Raw genomic sequence first — 19,701 nt, 5'->3', positions numbered from 1 at the left:
ATGAGCGAGTATGTTCTGTTAACCCTTTCGCCGAGTATGCTCGGGCCGAGCTTCGAGTATTTATAGCTGCTCGGTGATATGTTTGAATCGCTCCTGTGCGTGATTTGCAACTGTTTGACAGCTTTATTACATGTGAGGAATGATTGTTTCTTTTGCATTCCTCACATGTAATGAAGCTGTCAAAGTCGCAAATCATGCACACGGGAGTGATTTTAACATAACACCGAGCAGCAGCTGTAACTACTCGGTGCTCGCCAGAGCATACTCGGCGAAAGGGTTAACAGAACATACTCGCTCATCACTAATAACTACTAATTTGTGCCTACAGCTTCTATAGAAAACTGTGTATCCATGATTGCAGGTGTTACTCTTTTTCCCACAACTTTCCTGACAATTTAATTTGCATGGACTTGTTTCTTCTATAGGCCTGTTGGCGGGGATATGTGCAAAGAGATAGTTTCCTCCAGTATAAAATAGCGGCTCTAATCATACAACAGAGGTACCGTGCACGCTGTCTCCGGGCGCTCCATCGTCACTATTACATGAGGCGCAGAACTGCTGCTGTCGTTCTACAGGTATGTCTTTGCTCATCGTGTAGAGCAGTGTTCCCCAACTCTGTCCTCAAAAGCCACCAACAGGTCATGTTTTCAGGATTTCCTTAAAACGAGGACAGAGTTGGGTAACACTGGTGTAGAATGAACATTGGAGAGAAGGACATGTCTTATTGGTGATCGGTGTCAGGAGGGTGATGCATATATTGTTGCTATACAGACATGTTTATGTAGAGGCGCCCTGCTCCTTCATCTCTGAAATACAGTTTATATATAAAATAAATTATAATATATTTATTTATTGCCCCCTTTGTTACTAACCAGTAAGGTAAGTATGCTGATGCACACACATATCACTGTCTTCTGCCGTTTCCAGCACTGCGCCGGTTCTCTGCTGCATCACTTTACTACATGACAGTTGATGACCTATCCTAGGAATAGGTTATCAATGTAAAAGTAGTGGACAACCTCTTTAATGCTGTCTAATTCTTAGACTAGAACATAAAAAACTCTGCCAGATTTAGGTTTAACCAACTTATTAGTTGGTTTTCTTTGTGCCATAATTTTGGTGCATATATATTATTTTTACATTTTTCTCATGCATGCTGCCGCTCATTAGGACACAACACTTTTCCAGCGAAGCTCCTGAATTTGGGCACTTCTATGTAAATGAAATTCATTTGAAAGAGGAGTCCAGTCCATAGCGACGTCTAATATAAATGTTGGGCAGAAGACCAGACTTCTATTGATGTCAGTAGAATACAGTGTAATAATATAGTCTTACATTGTTTGTTTTTATAACAAAGGGATTCATAGAGTTTGAATTATGTCTACAAAAAAGGTGGTTTTGCTAAAATTGCTGTAAATTATATTTATTTTTTTGCCATTTTTTTTTTTGGTATTGGTATAAAACAGGCAGCCTTTCGAGGGTCCCAAATCCGGTCATTCTTAAAAAAGGAGAGAGCGGCTTGTGTGATCCAGCGGTTCTACAGATCCTACACTATCCGAAAAAACTACATGACCCTTATCAGGACTGTTACAAGTCTTCAGAGACGTTTGAGAAGCAAGCATGAGAGGGCGAGGTAAGCTGTACTGCCATGGCAGGATCATTACATGTATAGGAGGATCTGTATCTATGGAGATTGTACGATTGTCTAGAAACATTCAGTATTGGGAGCATAATGCAGTGATGACCGGGCTTCTGTCTATGGTCTTAGGTTTACTGACCTTCGAAAGGCCGCTGTGTGCATTCAGAGGAGATGGCGAGAGACCCTCGTTACAAGGCATATCCGCAAAGGGTTTCTGCAAAAACGAGAGGCTGCAAAAACACTTCAATCAGTGTATAAAGGATATGTCGTCAGAAGAGAGCTTCATCAGGTATGATATCTCACATATTTTACCTATATGATTCTAAAGATGGGACCACCAGGCCTTCGGGGAGGGTGAATTGTATGCTATACAACGATCATTGACTGCGGTATTGTGCTAACAAAATCAGGCCTAAGCCCAATGTCTGCATTAAAGGCATAGAGCGTCGTCAGGCTGAAAACCAAATAAAAACACACATTTTGGAGTCTTTGTTTCTACTTCTAATTCTTCATTAAGTAGCTACATTTTTTTTTATTTTTTTGGGGTGTAAACTCAAGTTTATATTGAGGCCATAAAAAACAATACAGAAGCGTATGCACACTGAGTGTTTTCCCCACTGAAATGAATAAATAGTTTATTCAGAGTATGTAAAGTATATGTTTGGAGCATTTTCTTGCATGTGTGCTCTGTGATTTCACGGATAGCATTGGTTGTGCACATGTCTGATTTTTATTTTTTTTCCGCCTCCTCTCCTTCTTGGACGGAGTGATCTGTGGAAAAATTCAGAGGCATATCCGATTTTGATCCAAGTGTTAGCTCAAAATCGGTGATAGAAGTCCGTGAAAAAAGTTGGACGGCACTCGACTGAAACCTTCTTTCCACATTCAAGAAACACTGATGTTACTATGATCAAACTGTGATCAGAATAATCGGACAGTTTTTCTCGGATGTGGAGAAATCGGTCATGTGAAGCTATTTTTAGGATTTGTGCGATTCCTTCTGGAACCCACTGAGGGGAAAAAAAAGTACTTAAACTACTATAAAGAATAAACCTATGCAATGCAATGTGAAAGCTACTAGCTGTGCACATCTTCCATCTTCTGTCACATCCTCAAAAGCCGAGAACAGATAAAGCAGAGTGTTCATGCTTTTACACCACTTCTGCTTGTAAGCCGTTCGCCACTTTAATGTTTAAATTCCAGAAAAAGACACTTCCAGTGGAGCCGCCGCAAAAACTAATTTGCTTAAAAAAAACAAACAAAAAAAAAAACAGCAACAGCGTCTTCCTGAAGCATTTTTGTATTGGAGAATTCAGCAAGTACGCTGGCGTCTACAAGACAGTGTGCACATACCCTTATCATAACCCACAACATCTGCAGCCGCGTTCATTGGGTAACTTTGTGCTAGAGATTCAGTTGTGAATAAACTTTCATTTTAAATCCATGTGGTTTGTAGGTTGTGTGTTGTTGTTGTGTTTTTGTTTTTTTAAATAAAGTTGTAATCCCCCTAAACGTGCTGAAGATCTGTAGGTGTATCAGGCCCCCGTCAGGGCCCTATCTACAACTCCTTTAACAAGCTAGAACCTATAGGAAAGAAAAACTTGGTCGGTGCACTTTTTTAAAAAACTTTCTAGTTTTCAAGTATGATTACAAGAAGGCACTTTGTGCTGAGCATAGTGTGTCTGCAATGGTTTTGTATTCTTACATAAGTATGGGAGCAGGATTGGTTTCACTGTATTTTTGTGCTTTCTAAAAAAAAAAAAAATAAAAAATAAAAAAAAAAAATCACTTTTTGTCTTTAAAAATGAGAATAATTCAGTGTTAGAAATATTGACCGATTTTGTTTGTTTGAAGTTATTTTTATTCTGAGAAATGTAATCCATGACTGAATAGCACAAGTTTTCTTCCTGTAACATGTGGAGAAGCAAACCTTTAAAGCGGATGTCCTTTATCTTTAGAAGCGGCGAGCAGCGTGTGTGATACAGGCGGCCTTCAGAGGCTTCTGGCAGCGGCAGCAGTTCCTCAGACTGAGGGGTGCAGCGGTGACCCTACAGCAGCGCTTTAGGGCTTTGCAGCAAGGAAGGTGCGAGCTGTTTCGTTACATGCAGCTGAAGGATTGGGTGATCAGACTGCAGGCGTGTAGCCGAGGCTGGCTGCTCAGACACCAGGTGACTGCCGTAGACACAATGTACACAGCATTGTATTTGGTAAAATAATATTTATGCACGGCTTAGAAATCAGCTTTTTCTCAGCAATTGACTGTGACTTCAGACTCATTCAGAAAAGGTTGTCAATCATTGCTTGAGACCGCCCACTGGACTCCTAAACTGAGGGTCTGGTGGTTCTTACATGAGTCTCATCCATTCTCTGTTCTAACAGCACTGGCACCAGTATAAATATTCGACACCATTATTCTTTACCGCCGACTTTCTTTTTAGCCTTTTATTTTTACTTAAATGCTTTTTCTTCCAGGTTGCTCGTATAAAGCGAGAGCGGCAGCTCCTGAGGTTCAGCTCGGCTGTTCATCACCACCTATGTGCTATCAGGATTCAGAGGTTTTTCCGAAATCACCTGGTTCTCAAAAGGGCACAAAATCATATTATCCGTGTGATTTACATACAGGTACATTACCTTGCTCAGGTATACAGGAGCCAAAATGTACAGGTATAGCCATCATGTGGCTGAGACGCGGGCTGTGACCTGTGATGGCACAAGTCCTAATAAGTGGCATTTTTTGCAGAGATGGTATCGTTCAAGAGTACAGAGAAGAAACTTTCACACCACCCAGCAAAGGATCATCACTCTGCAGCGTACAGTGCGAGGATGGTTACAGCGCCGGCATCAAGCTGCCACTAAAATCCAGAGAAACGTCAGGATTTTCCTTCAATGCAGAAAACGTGCTAAAGTGGCCAGAGGAATCCAAAAATTTCAGGTACCTACAGCATGATAAAGGGCTATTAGTGTACTATATACATATAGACAGGCGCAGTATGAGATAATTGTGAAATTATACATTGAAACAATGGATTGGGGTGGGCAATTGCCCCATTTTATACCTAATGTCTGGTGGATATATTGTCCACAAAGGTTAGATTATGTAATGCAGGTGCCGGAATGCAACGCACAGAGACACAAGGCGAGAACAGTCAGAAATGTTTGTAAACAGTTTTATACAACAGGTATACTGAAACAAGGGATTAGCAACAAGGGTAATGAACAGTGGTTTGAAATATCAGAAAAATACGAAATTTCTCAAAATAAGGCGCAGTCTCTTAAAGTAAGGCGCAGTCTCTTAAAGTAAGGTGATGCCCTCAAGCATGAGAAGCACCACACAAGTTCTTTAACCGTGAATTTGGCCCTAGCGGGGGTCACCGGTTATTCCCGCTAGGCCGTGAGTCTCTTTCCGGATGAATTCAATTAAATCACGTTGTGCTACTTTAGCCCCAACCGTCCCCATCCCAACCTGAGTACTTAAACCCAATTGTCCCCGGTACCGTGGGTGAGCAGTGGAAGTGACGGCCCTGCTCACGTATGCAGCTCCTCTCTGCTTGGCTGTTGGGGGCAGTCTCTCGAGCCTTGGATAGGGGGGTCCAGGCCTCGTCTGTCGGCGGCCGACGTCGGGTTCCGCGAACTCACTCAGCACAGCGATCAGGTTCCTAGTATCCTCAGCAGGCACAGCACTCGAGTCACAACTGTGAGGGATCCGGAGCTCTTTTACCGGTGCCCGGCTGGAGCACCTCTCAGGCCTCTGGATTTGGCCTGTCACACGGGGTTTCTCAGGACGCAGGGAGCACGTCTGCTCCTCTCTGCTGCTTGGCGCCAAAGACCCCTCAGGTTTGGCGCGCTGGCCTCTTATCTCTCTGAACTCCTTCCTGGAAGTCACCTGATCGGGTCCAGCCTCTGAATCTCCCCTGCCTGCAACTTCCTTTGTGTATTTTGGTTCCGCTTGACTGTCTCTGGCCAGTAGATGGCAGTCTCGCTCCATCCTTGAAACGTCATGTTGAAGTTCTGTTACAAGCTTTTTAGCTCGTTCTACATTCCTCCCTCCTTTTTGCTCGCCAGTCCTCGGGCGAGTGGACTCCTCGCAGAATTGATGTCTCCTTCCAGGCAGTGCAAGCTCAGACAGGAGTTGGGCACACTCCTGCGTTTTCTGTTGGATTCGAGACCAGATAAACTCTTCCTGAGCATACCGGTTAGGAGGAATTCCGGCATTAGCCCGCTCAGTTCTGCGGGGCTCTTCTTGCGGAGGAGACTCCGGGAGATCCGAGGAATCAACTACTGGGGATTGCAAATCATTTCCTGACTCATTCTGACTTCCACTCGGGAGTGGCACCAACGGTTCTGACGGGCCCAACTGCATTGTGGCCCACCCTTCTTCATCCCCCAAGGTTCCTGTATGTGGCACTTCAGCCAACACGTCTGAGGGCCCAGCCCTGTTACAGACTTCTGCTTCAGAGGAACATATTACGGTGCAACACCCTGGATGTCTCGGTGTCATCCCCTTCGGGCCTAACCTCGTAGACGGGGTTGTCTGGGTGAACCTTCTTCACCACTCGATATGGTATTGCCTCCCAACGATGGTCCAGCTTACTCCCAAATCGTTTAGCCCTCACCAGCACTCGGTCTCCTGGCTGAAGCGATCCACCTGTGGTCGGGGGCCGAACTGCATGCTCTACTTCCTGAAACTTCTGAGCAACCAGTCTTCTCACGGTATGGAGTCGACGCTGGTGTTCTCGAATCCAGGTACTTGGGCTACTGCCCGGACCGGGGTCTTCTGAGTCTAGCTCCAGGTCGGTGATTTCTCGGCCACTTCTTCCAAACAGCAACATGTAGGGGGTGTAGCCGGTGGTTGCATGAACTCGATTATTATACACCCACACCAGCTCGGACACGAATTCGGGCCACTTCATCTTTTTGTCCGCTTCCAGTGTTCGCAACATTTGCAACAGGGTTCGGTTAAAGCGCTCGCAAGCCCCGTTCCCTTGCGGGTGGTAGGGCGTTGTCCGGGAACGGTCGATCCCATAGATGCGGTATAGCTCATCCATCACTCGTCCTTGGAAGCAGGCCCCCTGGTCAGAATGTATTCGCTTCGGGCACCCATAAATCCGGATGAAATCTTGACAGATGGCCTTGGCTGCGGCTTCTGCCGTCTGATCTTTAGTGGGCGTCACTACTGCAAACTTGGTGAAGTGATCAGTCATGACTAAACAGTGTCCATAACCGTTGTATGAAGTTCCTACCATCAAGTAGTCAATCATCAAGACTTCCAAGGGGGCAGAAGTTCGGATGGTCTGAATGGGAGCTCTTTGCTCCTGGGGCTTGTTCAACTCACACTGGCGACATGTTCGGCAGACCCCCTCGACTTCTTGTCGCAGTTGAGGCCAATACACCAGCCGTTGCAACCACCGGAAGGTCTTTTCTACTCCGAAGTGAGCACCTCTTCTATGAGCTTCTTGGGCTAGCTGTGTTACTAGTGCTCCTGGAACTACCACTTGCCAGGTAACATCAAACTCTCGAGGCAGCTGGATTCTTCGGCATAGCAAGCCATCCTTCAGGAGGAGCCTCTCCCACTGGCCTAGGATTTGTAGGGTAGTTGGAAGTGAAGCGGCTCTGGTTTCCTGGTCGGGTCTCTGATTAAGGGCGACCCATTCTCTCAACTTTGCTAGCTCCGGGTCGGATTGCTGCAGATGTATCCATTCGTCTCTTGAACGTCCCAGAATCTGAGTGGGCCTCGGCTCCCCTCTGGTCTCTTGGGCGTCGACCACAGCAGCGGCGAACTGGCTGAAATCCGGGATCTCGTCGCCTTCGAGCTCCTCATCTCTGTCCTTCTTCGGCCCCGCCTGAGTGACCCGGGACAGGGCATCTGCATGTGTGTTCAGGGCCTTGGACCGATAGGCGATTTTATACTGGAATTTGGACATCCTTGCGACCCACCGCTGTTCTAACGCGCCCAGTTTGGCGTTAACCCTTTGGCCCACTTGGAGATCTGTCCGCACTTGCACTTCTGACCCTGACAGGTACTCAGCAAACTTCTCGGTCATGGCCCACACCAGTGCTAGTAGCTCCAGCTTAAACGAACTGTAGTTGTCCGGATTCTTCTCCGTATCTCGGAGTGACCTGCTGGCATACGCGATCACTCGCTCTTTCCCTCCTTGTACTTGAGCCAGCACTGCTCCCAGCCCATGCAAGCTTCCATCAGTGTACAACATGAACGGCTGCGAAAAGTCAGCGTAGGCCAGAATCGGGGCATCTGTTAGCGCCATTTTCAATGCTCTGAATGCCTCTTCTTGTCGTGGGCCCCACTGAATGGGCTGCCGCTTGGCTCCCCCGGCTGTTCCTCTCAGCAATTCATTGAGCGGGTTCGCAATCTTAGCGAAGTCTTTAATGAATCTGCGGTAGTATCCAGCGAGCCCCAGGAATGCCCTTAGTTCCCTTAGATTGGCGGGCGTGGGCCACTTCTGCACGGCAGCTACTTTCTCCGCAGTGGGGTGCACCCCTGCACTGGACACAGTGTGCCCCAGATATTCAATTTCTCGTTTGAAGAGACGACACTTACGAGGCTTAATTTTCAGGCCGTGCCTTTGTAGCCGTTCTAACACTTGTTCCAATCGGCGGAGATGATCCTCAAACGTTGCGGAATAGATAATTATATCGTCCAGATATATTAAAGTGGCTTCAAAGTTGAGGTCCCCCAAGCATCTCTCCATCAGCCGTTGGAAGGTTCCTGGCGCATTTGTTAGTCCGAACGGCATTCGATTGAACTCAAACAGGCCCATAGGGAGAACAAAAGCTGTCTTCGGACGATCCTTCTCAGCTACTGGGACCTGCCAATAGCCACTGGCCAGGTCGAGGGAGGAGAAGAATTTGGCGCTCCCTAGTGCAGATAGAGACTCTTCGATTCGGGGGAGTGGATAGGAGTCCCGTACTGTACAGGCATTCAGCTTCCGATAGTCTACGCAGAATCTCAGGGTACCGTCCTTCTTTCGGACCAGCACGATCGGAGCCGCCCAGGGGCTCTGGCTTTCACGGATCACACCGTTCCGCAACATGTGGACCAATAGCTCTTTCACCTCCTGGTACATTTGAGGCGGGATCTGCCGATATCTCTCTCGGATGGGAGCAGTATTTCCGGTGGGTATTTCGTGCTGAATGTCCCGAGTGCACCCGAAATCATCTTCATGCTGTGCAAACACTCCCTGATATCGCTGTAGAAGTTGTTCGATCTGCCTCACTTGTCCAGCAGAAAACTCAGTCAGGTTAGCTTCCATTTCTTCCAGGAGGTGGCGTCCAGCCAACGGTTCTCTTCCATGTTCCTGGCTATTGAGGGACACCTCTAGGGTCCATGGTTTTCCTTCCACAGGTGCCAGCCCTATAGCGTCAGCTCTAGTAAGGGCCTCCGGCATTACGCACACTCGCGCCACCTCTTGTCGGGGCAACAACTGTAAACTGGTGCCACTTAAATTGATGCAGCGCACGGGTACTCGACCGTGCCGCACGGTGGCCAGAGTTCGAGCAATCAGGAGTCCAGAGGGCGCTTCTTCTCCCTCCATTGGTTCAACTTGAATGTCCACGCCCTCTAAGGACACATGTGCCAGCACCGGCAAAGTGAGTACAGTCTGTCCCACCGGCAGTGTTATTGTGGCTTCGGGCGGTATCGATACCTTACCAAGGTACTGGGAGGTAGTGGGCAACTTTTGAATCTGACTGACCCGCACGAGGTGCTGGAACACTCTCTTGTTAGCTGGGTCTCGAGTGGCACGGGTCCAGTTGTTTTTGCTACAGCCCTCAGCCAGGAACTGTCCGACTTCTTTCAGCACATTCATGCCCAGGGTTACAATGGGCCCATCGCCTCCGGGCCCGGTGGTCAGTACAATCCCTTTTCGACCGAGGTCCTTTCCACATGCCCGCACAGACATCCATACTACTCCCGCTACTGGGATAGGTAGTTGATTAGCCGCCACCAGTTTGACAGTGGGTTCCCGGCAGGAACGAGCGACTTCAGGAAAGTGACTTCGGAAGTACGTCTCAGGCATAGTGGTCACTTGAGACCCGGTGTCCATCAAACAACGGATCCGCTGCCCATTGAATTCAGCCCAGATAATGGGCCTCTCGGAGACAATGTCTTCAGAGCTCCCTCTTCTACTCTCTGAAGCTCGAGACCCCACGGTATGCTCCACAACCGTGGGGCATTTTAGTTTAACGGCTGTCCCCTCCTCCTCCTTTCTCGGTTGGGACAGTCTTTGGAGATATGCCCCCTACCTCCGCAGGTCCAGCACTCCGGTCCTCATTCTGCCGATAGGTCGGGTACATGTCGTGCTGGGGCCGGATAGGAACGTCTTTCTCGTTCTGGTCTCCGTCCGCGTTGAGCAGTACGGTCCGTCGGCAAGGGGGCAGTAGGAGTCTTCCTAATAGAATTCAGCTCATCCCGAATGTCTCGAATTTCCTGACGTATTTCCCGTACCCAATCAGGCTCTTGGTTGGTGAATCCAGGAGCAATTGCCTCATGACTTCTAACTGTGGCTTTGAGAACAGGAACTTCTCTCTCCAGGACTCTAGCTTCAGCCCCTACCTCCAGGAAGCCCATATCGGGGCTCAGTCGCAGCCGCTCCTTCAGGATCTGCCTCAGGGAAGGGTCTTTCAAGCCAGCAATCAGTTGGTCACGCAACACCTCATCCAATGGTCCCAGTCCTCGGTTCCCATCTCGAGTTTTCTTAATGCATTACAGGAAGTGACGGCCCATATCACTAACATACTGATTTACTGTCTCATTTTCCCCTTGGACCCGCTGAAACAACCGTAAGCGCAAGTGTCCCAAATCTGTAGTGTCACCGTGCATGTCCTCTAGAATTTTTATCACTTTATCCACGGTGTCACGGTCCCCAGGTGGGCGGTACATCACAGTCTGTCGGGCCTCTCCATCAAGGGTTAGGAGGGCCAACTCCGCCTGGGCTAGAGGGTCAAGGGGATACATACGTAGCATACTTCTCAGTCTTTCTGCCCAGTCCCAAAGTGACATGCCATCCCCTGTAAACTTGGGAAGATGGCTGAGCATAGCCCCCAGGGGTATATGGCTCCGGCCGGACCCATCCATAGACTGATCCGCCATCTCTGCGTCTGAATGTTGCATCCTGCCGACTACGCCAAATGTAATGCAGGTGCCGGAATGCAACGCACAGAGACACAAGGCGAGAACAGTCAGAAATGTTTGTAAACAGTTTTATACAACAGGTATACTGAAACAAGGGATTAGCAACAAGGGTAATGAACAGTGGTTTGAAATATCAGAAAAATACGAAATTTCTCAAAATAAGGCGCAGTCTCTTAAAATAAGGCGCAGTCTCTTAAAGTAAGGCGCAGTCTCTTAAAGTAAGGTGATGCCCTCAAGCATGAGAAGCACCACACAAGTTCTTTAACCGTGAATTTGGCCCTAGCGGGGGTCACCGGTTATTCCTGCTAGGCCGTGAGTCTCTTTCCGGATGAATTCAATTAAATCACGTTGTGCTACTTTAGCCCCAACCGTCCCCCTCCCAACCTGAGTACTTAAACCCAATTGTCCCCGGTACCGTGGGTGAGCAGTGGAAGTGACGGCCCTGCTCACGTATGCAGCTCCTCTCTGCTTGGCCGTTGGAGGCAGTCTCTCGAGCCTTGGATAGGGGGGTCCAGGCCTCGTCTGTCGGCGGCCGACGTCAGGTTCCGCGAACTCACTCAGCACAGCGATCAGGTTCCTAGTATCCTCAGCAGGCACAGCACTCGAGTCACAACTGTGAGGGATCCGGAGCTCTTTTACCGGTGCCCGGCTGGAGCACCTCTCAGGCCTCTGGATTTGGCCTGTTACACGGGGTTTCTCAGGACGCAGGGAGCACGTCTGCTCCTCTCTGCTGCTTGGCGCCAAAGACCCCTCAGGTTTGGCGTGCTGGCCTCTTATCTCTCTGAACTCCTTCCTGGAAGTCACCTGATCGGGTCCAGCCTCTGAATCTCCCCTGCCTGCAACTTCCTTTGTGTATTTTGGTTCCGCTTGACTGTCTCTGGCCAGTAGATGGCAGTCTCGCTCCATCCTTGAAACGTCATGTTGAAGTTCTGTTACAAGCTTTTTAGCTCGTTCTACATTTACACCATACACCGTGCCCGTGCTCCATCACTAGAACTGCAGATGGAGAAACCATTGGCCGTGACATCAGGAGATTGATGTCGATGTGAGGCTTTGGAGACATTAACTCTGCTCTAGGGTTGTCCCCTTTCAAAAAGTTTTTTCCTATAAGCTCTTTTTGCAGCAGAAAAACAAACTGTGCTTTACTGCTAAGTAACACTACAGTGAAATTGTTTTATTGTTTTGTCTTTTACTGATTTGTATGAGATACAAAGTACATAACTGAGGTTTTTTCTCACGTTGTAGGCCCTGTGGAGAGGACATCAGTGGAGGAAAGCACACGATACCAAAGTATTGAAAAAGTTGCGACTGCGTCTACACACAGTAAATGAAGAAATAAAAGAGGAAGATAAACTTTGTAACCGAACGATGGTTGCACTGAATTACCTGCTGACCTACAAGCACCTCTCCTATATCCTGGCAGCTCTGCAGCATCTTGGTGAGCTTAGAAGTCCATCAGAAGGTTGATACAGGTGTTTTACTAGGTCACGGTCAATCCTCAATGCCGATTGTTTCCCTTTATTCTCCTGCAGAGGTGGCCACCAGACTGTCCTCTGTTTGCTGTGAGAGTATGGCACAGAGTGGGGCTGTGAAGACCATATTTACCCTGATTCGTAGCTGTAACCGGAGCATACCTTGCATGGAAGTAATCAAGCTGTCAATTCAGGTGCTGCTAAACCTGTCAAAGGTGAGCATACAGATTGGGATTATTATTGTCTGCGCTGCTTGTGTTTGCACAAAGGGGGGAAAGGTTATTAAAGTGGTTGTCTAGCCTTAGGCTATATGTCTGCAGTAATTTTATGTGACTGGAGACTCGTGAATCCTCACAGCATGCTCCCTCCAATGTCGGCGTGTGGCCCCAAGTGCGTGATTTGCATACATGCGATCACATGCCAACTAGACTTGCTCGGCACCTCGCTCAATGCAAATTGTAGGGATCATACTCACTTGGGTGCGATGGGAGGCAAACAGGAGGCATGTTCCTAACTGTTTATTGGCTTCATAAACCAGTCAAAAAGCAAACTGCAGGCAAAAACAAAGAAAAGAGTCCTTTTAGCACAGTCTCTGGTTAGCCAGCGCTGTGGTCACACAGGCTGGTAGGCATCCAGTACACAGCCCAGTCTGGAGACAACCACACACCGGAGTCTCCCTCCAGACACACAGACCATGTGCCAAACAGCCTCCATTTTATAGGCTGTTAACCACACCCAGAGGTGAGGTATGTGGGTAGCTAGACCCACCCAACTCTCCAAACTACCCGTAACCCGGTCCCAGGTGCACCAAACGAACCTCTTAGTGCTTATGTGCATTAGAGAAAATACTCCGGGTTACATCAGAAAACCGCCATCTGTGACACATACCTCCCATCGACTATGCAACCATTAGCCACTTTACAAAGTGTCTTGAGCGAGGGCCGATACTTCTAGGCAGAATGTGGCTGGAAGTCTGCAAATCACACACTTGTGGTCATATGACCGCCCACTCCTGGCACCGGAGAATCCTCGGTGTGCACACTGTGTGCGATGTGAGGATTCACAAGTCTAGTCGCATAGTGACTGCCGACTTGTACCCCAAGGCCTTACAACCCGTTTAAGTCTGGTGCACTATGTAAAGTATGCTATGCCTTTCCTATAGTGGATCCCTCATCTCTTTATTCATATTTGTAATAAAAAGCCTTGCAGCAGTTTCATAAAGGATTCCCCGCTAAAATGCTATTTTTGCACCCGATAACTACCACAAATACTTGGAAATATCTGCGTTATAGTTTCAGTCCATTAAAGGGTTATAACAGGTTTCTTCCTGCAAGTATCAGTAGACTGGATGTCACCAGCTGCAATTGCCCCCCCATCCCCGATATGTAAGAGGAATGATCTGAAGTACACCTTTTAATGTGATTTTAGTATTTGTAGCAGTGACATGCTGTCATTCCAAAAAAAAAACCCTGACCTTTCAGAAGTGTTGTTGGCTTGGAAAAGAATCAATCAAGCTCAAATGTGAGTCCTGGCGTCCCACCTCACAATGACACAACTCCTGACGTGGCTGTTCTTACATGTCTGGAGCCCCTTAATCACAAGTGTACAATGTTTTGTTCCCTATACTGCCAGTGCTTCCTTAGATTTCCTATGCTGTCATGTCCACAAAGCCTAAAACTGGAATTCCTTATACATTTTATCCTCAGTATGAAAGAACGGTGCTTGCAGTCTACGAGGTGCACAACTCTGTCGAAATTCTCCTCGATTTAATGCAGATCTACAGGGAGAAAGCTGGAGATAAAGTGTCCGATAAAGGGGGCAGCATTTTTACAAAGACCTGCTGTCTCCTGTCAATCTTTGCATTGAACTCCCAAAGAGCTCGGGTAGGTGCTTGATGTAATGTGATTACATTGTGTTCAGTGCCATCTTTCATATAATGCCGCTGTGCTATGAGTGCTTGGATCCCAGCTAGCTTCATATGATGCAGCTGTGCTGAGTCCATGGATCCCCGCCAGCTTCATATGATGCAGCTGTGCTGTGAGTCCATGGATCCCCGCCAGCTTCATATGATGATGTGCTGTGAGAGCATGGACCCCCGCTAGCTTCATATGATGCAGCTGTGCTGTGAGAGCATGGACCCCCGCTAGCTTCATATGATGCAGCTGTGCTGTGAGTCCATGGATCCCCGCCAGCTTCATATGATGCAGCTGTGCTGTGAGTCCATGGATCCCCGCCAGCTTCATATGATGCAGCTGTGCTGTGAGTCCATGGATCCCCGCCAGCTTCATATGATGCAGCTGTGCTGTGAGTCCATGCATCCCCGTCAGCTTCATATGATGCAGCTGTGCTGTGAGTCCATGGATCCCCGCCAGCTTCATATGATGCAGCTGTGCTGTGAGTCCATGGATCCCCGCCAGCTTCATATGATGCAGCTGTGCTGTGAGTCCATGGATCCCCGCCAGCTTCATATGATGCAGCTGTGCTGTGAGTCCATGCATCCCCGTCAGCTTCATATGATGCAGCTGTGCTGTGAGAGGATGGATGTCCTGCTAACTTTATATGATGTAACTGTGCTGTGAGTCCATGGATCCCCGCCAGCTTCATATGATGCAGCTGTGCTGTGAGAGCATGGATCCCCGTCAGCTTCATATGATGCAGCTGTGCTATGAGTCCATGGATCCCCGCCAGCTTCATATGATGCAGCTGTGCTGTGAGTCCATGGATCCCCGCCAGCTTCATATGATGCAGCTGTGCTGTGAGTCCATGGATCCCCGCCAGCTTCATATGATGCAGCTGTGCTGTGAGTCCATGGATCCCCGCCAGCTTCATATGATGCAGCTGTGCTGTGAGTCCATGGATCCCCACTAGCTGAATGCATTCTGCAATATATCACAATGTGTACATTTTAAAGGGGTTGTCCAGTACTTTATATTACTCCCCAATGTATCTCCCTGGGGCCCCTAAGGATTTTTGTAATTACCTTACGTTGCAGTTAGCGCCGCTCACAGGCATCACGTGACCCCCGGCTGCAGCCAGCGCTTTTGTCATGACAAGTGCTGGCAGCAGCCGGGGGTCTCTGTCTTCTGTGTTCCACGGTGGCTGCTGGTTTGTGGGCGGTGTTATTCCTCTGCGTCACACCCGGCATCCACCGCGCGCTCTACCTCTCCTCATGCATTGGGAAAGTGGGTGGATGCTGGGTGTGATGCAGAAGGTAACCCAGCAGCCACCGCGGGGCCCCCAGCACTGAGTCACGCCTCACTTGTCGTGATGTCAGCGTGGGGTCACGTGATGCCTGTGAGCGGCGCCATCGGTGGCGCCGCTCACAGGCATTATCTGCAACAGAAGGTATTTGCCCCCCCAATGTATCCCCCTGGGGCCCCTAAGACTTTTTGTAATCTAAAGTACTGTACAACTTCTTTAAGCGTATTGTAGTTTCATTTGTGGAGAACAAATACAGTGAACTTTAAAATTCTGTGAATCCACTGATGTAGATTTCTTTTCCTCAGGAAATCTGTGCCATACCTAAAGCTCTGGATCGTGTCTGTAGCATTTACAAATTAACAGCACGAAAACACAGGATGGACACTGCCAGAAATATCAGACAGCAGCTAATGAGCCCTTCTCAGAATGCTGGCAATGTCTCGTTTCAAGCAACACCGGTGCGGACAAGAATTGTTTCAAGGTATGCTCCATTTGGTGTTATTGATGTAAATGGTTCTTTCTATTCCCCCATTGGTTACTGTTGACTGTCACTAGAACAAATCAAAAGGCTTTTTATTCCAACCTCAAAATTATAAGGATGGAGATGTTAAGGGAACACTCCAGGCAAAAATGATATGGTTGTGAGCACCCTGTGTAAAAGGGGCACACAATGACATTTTCATGTTCTCTAAAGGGCATTATGGCATTCCATGAATATAAACGTTCTCATTACTGAAAGAGATGATGACAGTTGGTGCTCATGAAGTTCTATGGAGAATGTAACAGTAATTTCAGGAGAACTTGCAGCAGAATGCCTGTATCTGCCTCCAGCTCCTCTCTCCATAGAGTATTAAAAGCACCAACTGTCATCTCATCGTTTATCTTTACTAAACGCAGATTTACCCATGAACTGAAAGTGAGTAGTCAGTCCAGGAGCAGAAAGCAGCAGATTTCTCTGATAAGGTATATTACAAAGTTACTTCTTTTCATGTTTACTACTGGTTTATGAAAAATGAAGTCAGTGGCTACATTGTGTGTCAGTCTGAGTTTTGTCCTTTGGCAAATGATATGAAATATATTCTGCTATTTTTTATTCAGTCATGTGTCTCTAATTCTTCCTATGTGACCCTGTATCTACAACACCAGCTTGGCAGCTTGTACTACAATCCTTCCAGCTTATAAATATTACTGTCTCTCTTGTATAGTTTTACAAAAATATCGCCAAATCTCTTAACAGAATAAAGCCGGACTGGGTGCTAAGAAAAGACAACATGCGAGAAGTGGTCGACCCCTTGAAAGCCATCCAGATGGTGATGTTGACCTTCGGGATGTCCATCTGAGTCTGTCCAACAGTGAAATGGATCCTGGAAATGAAATTTTAAAGCTTTGTAAATGAGAATATTTTTATTGTTTAAAAAAAAAAAAAAAGTTTATTTTGATAAAATGATTTGCTTCCAATATACAATTATCATCTCCAATACCATGCTGCTATTCTCAGCTGAAAGGGTTATTCCCACCTCCACCTCTGTCCAGGCGCCAACCACATGAGGTTGGGTCTACGGGAGCTGAGCTACGCTGTTTCTGTAGCTCGCTCTGTACCCGACTCTTTCCTTATTACAACCTCCTGTGTCTGGCCCCTAGACAGAATTATTCCTGCCACATGAGGCTAAGATGGAAAAACCCTTTAAAAAAACAAAACAAAAAAAAAACCACCTGTTTGGAACGCTACTGTAATATACATTTCCTGCTGTAAATAGCCTTTTGTACAATTAAAATATAATGTACAATAAAGAACCGTGCTTAACATCTCCGACTCCTGAGTCTTGTGTTCACTTGGTGGCTTTTGCATTCACTGGGTTTAATTGTACATCAAAGTCCTCCGTGAACAGGGCGCGGTGGGACTGCAGGAGATCGCCCAGGACGCAGTCCCAAAAACGATGAGCTACATAGTTTGCGCAACTCGTAGCCACACTGAGATGTCTCATCATTTACCGCTCGTCATCTCTCCTTCCTGGGCATCACAGAGACATGGCTGACACTGCCTCCCCTGCTGCACTGTGTTACGGCGGCCTCCACTTCACCCACACTCCTCGCCCTGGTAACAGACATGGTGGAGGAGTGCGTCTTCTCCTCTCTAACAACTGCACCTTTAGCCCTACTCCTCTTCCCTCCCTTATTCTCCCTTGTTTTGAAGTCCACTCCGTCCGCATTTACTCTCCCTCCAATCTCCAAGTGGCTGTCATATACCGATCTCCGGGCCCGATCACTGCCTTTATTGACCAATTCTCCACCTGGCTTCTTTACTTTCTCTCTGCTGACATTCCCACAATCATCATGGGTTCGATTTCAACATCCCCACTGACACTCGCCAGCTAGCAGCATCCAAACTCTTGTCGCTTACTTCATCCTTTGGACTTACTCAGTGGTCCTCCTCAGCCACCCACACAGACTGACACACACTAGACCTGATCTTCACCTGACTCTGCTCCCTATCTAACCTCACAACCTCCTCCCTACCCCTATCTGACCACCATCTACTCCCATTCTCATCCCTGTCCTCCCCACCGGTCACCCATGTCCGGCAACTAGCACACCCCCGCAGAAACCTTGCACATCTAGACACACACACACTCTCTGACTCTGTTCTACCACTGACATCCATATCCTCACTCCATGACAGACAGCGTCACTGCTTTCTACAATGCCACTCTCGCATCAGCTATTGACTCGGTCGCCCCTCTTGTGCATGGCAGAGCGCGACAAGTCAACAGGCAACCCTGGCACAACAACCTCACTAAACAGCTTCAACAAGCGTCCAGGGTTGCTGAGCGGCGTTGGAAGAAAACACATACTCAAGATGACTTCACTGCATTCAAACAAGCAACACTTGCATTCAAATCAGCACTCACCTCTGGTAAACAGGCCTACTTCACAACCCTCATATCTCCCCTATCCTACAACCCCAAACAGCTATTCAACACTTTTAACTCTCTCCTCCGCCCTCCACTGCCCCCTCCGACCTATGTCATCTTTGCTGAGGAGTTTGCCACACACTTCAAAAACAAGATTGACCAAACACGGCAAGTCTTAACTGTCCGACCACCACAATCCCTTTGTTTTCCACAGCATTTCCCTACCCCCATAACCTCCCTTCCCAACATCGCGGAAAGAGACCTTACTCGTCTCCTCTCCAAATCACACCTCACCACATGTGCACTCGACCCCATCCCATCCCATCCCATCCCACCCCACCCCACCTCCTCCCCAACCTCGCCTCCACACTCATCCCATCCCTAACCCATCTCTTCAACCTATCACTATCTTCTGGTACTTTCCCCGCTGCCTTCAAACATGCCACAATCACGCCCATTCTCAAAAAGCCATCCCTCGACCCAACCGCCTTGTCCAGCTCTCGCCCCATATCGCTGCTCCCATTTGCCTCCAAACTCCTTGAGCAACACGTTCACGCTGAACTTTCCTCCCACTTTTCATCTAACTCTCTCTTCGACAACCGACAATCCGGCTTCCGCCCCCACCATTCCACCGAAACTGCCCTTACCAAAATCACCAGTGACTTACTTGCAGCTAAAACTAAGAGACAATTCTCTGTACTCCTTCTTCTTGACCTGTCCCCTGCTTTCGATACAGTTGACTGCCTCCTACTACAGATCCTCTCTTCCTTTGGCGTCAAAGACCTTGCCCTATCCTGGATCTCCTCATACCTTTCTAACCGCACATTTAGCGTCTCCCACTCCCACACTACCTCCTCACCCCGCCCCCTCTCTGTTGGAGTCCCTCAAGGCTCTGTCCTAGGACCCCTACTCTTCTCAATCTATACCCTTGGCATGGGACAGCTCATAAAATCCCATGGCTTCCAGTACCATGTGTACGCTGATGACACCCAGATCTACCTCTCTGGCCCAGATGTCACCTCTCTGCTGTCCAAAATCCCAGCATGTCTATCAGCCATATCCTCCTTCTCCTCCCGCTACCTCAAGCTCAATGTGGACAAAACTGAACTCATTATCTTTCCCCCATCTCGCATATCTTTCCCACCTGATCTTTCTATCACAATACATGACATCACATTTTCCCCTGTACTGACAATCCGCTGCCTCGGAGTAACCCTTGACTCTGCCCTATCCTTCAAACCCCAAATCCAAGCTCTTGCCACCTCCCGTCGCCTCCAGCTCAAAAATATTTCCAGAATCCGTCCTTTCCTCAACCCTCAATCTACTAAA

The 19,701-nt window shown here is 48.0% G+C and overlaps 1 protein-coding gene across 2 annotated transcripts in view; it reads left to right on the top strand.

Moving 5' to 3' along the window:
• Window positions 1-17,266, top strand: part of ASPM (assembly factor for spindle microtubules) — a 57,241-nt gene extending 39,975 nt beyond the window's left edge. Inside the window, exons 20-31 of one of the 2 annotated variants that reach the window (XM_073642860.1) lie at window positions 426-575; window positions 1,467-1,633; window positions 1,769-1,928; window positions 3,598-3,807; window positions 4,112-4,261; window positions 4,380-4,571; window positions 12,033-12,225; window positions 12,320-12,474; window positions 13,966-14,142; window positions 15,766-15,941; window positions 16,358-16,423; window positions 16,698-17,266. In XM_073642860.1, the coding sequence (XP_073498961.1) occupies window positions 426-575; window positions 1,467-1,633; window positions 1,769-1,928; window positions 3,598-3,807; window positions 4,112-4,261; window positions 4,380-4,571; window positions 12,033-12,225; window positions 12,320-12,474; window positions 13,966-14,142; window positions 15,766-15,941; window positions 16,358-16,423; window positions 16,698-16,800 (1,899 nt within the window). In that variant the 3' untranslated portion in view covers window positions 16,801-17,266. The remainder of the gene's footprint in view (window positions 1-425; window positions 576-1,466; window positions 1,634-1,768; window positions 1,929-3,597; window positions 3,808-4,111; window positions 4,262-4,379; window positions 4,572-12,032; window positions 12,226-12,319; window positions 12,475-13,965; window positions 14,143-15,765; window positions 15,942-16,357; window positions 16,424-16,697) is intronic. The other variant, XM_073642861.1, reaches the window with a different exon arrangement.
• The last annotated feature ends 2,435 nt before the right edge of the window (window positions 17,267-19,701 follow it).

The sequence above is a fragment of the Phyllobates terribilis genome, unplaced genomic scaffold (genome assembly GCF_046119375.1).
Source record: "Phyllobates terribilis strain yellow unplaced genomic scaffold, ASM4611937v1 Scaffold_8__6_contigs__length_399053987, whole genome shotgun sequence".
Lineage (NCBI taxonomy): Eukaryota > Metazoa > Chordata > Amphibia > Anura > Dendrobatidae > Phyllobates > Phyllobates terribilis.
This window is presented reverse-complemented; position numbering and strand designations above follow the sequence as displayed.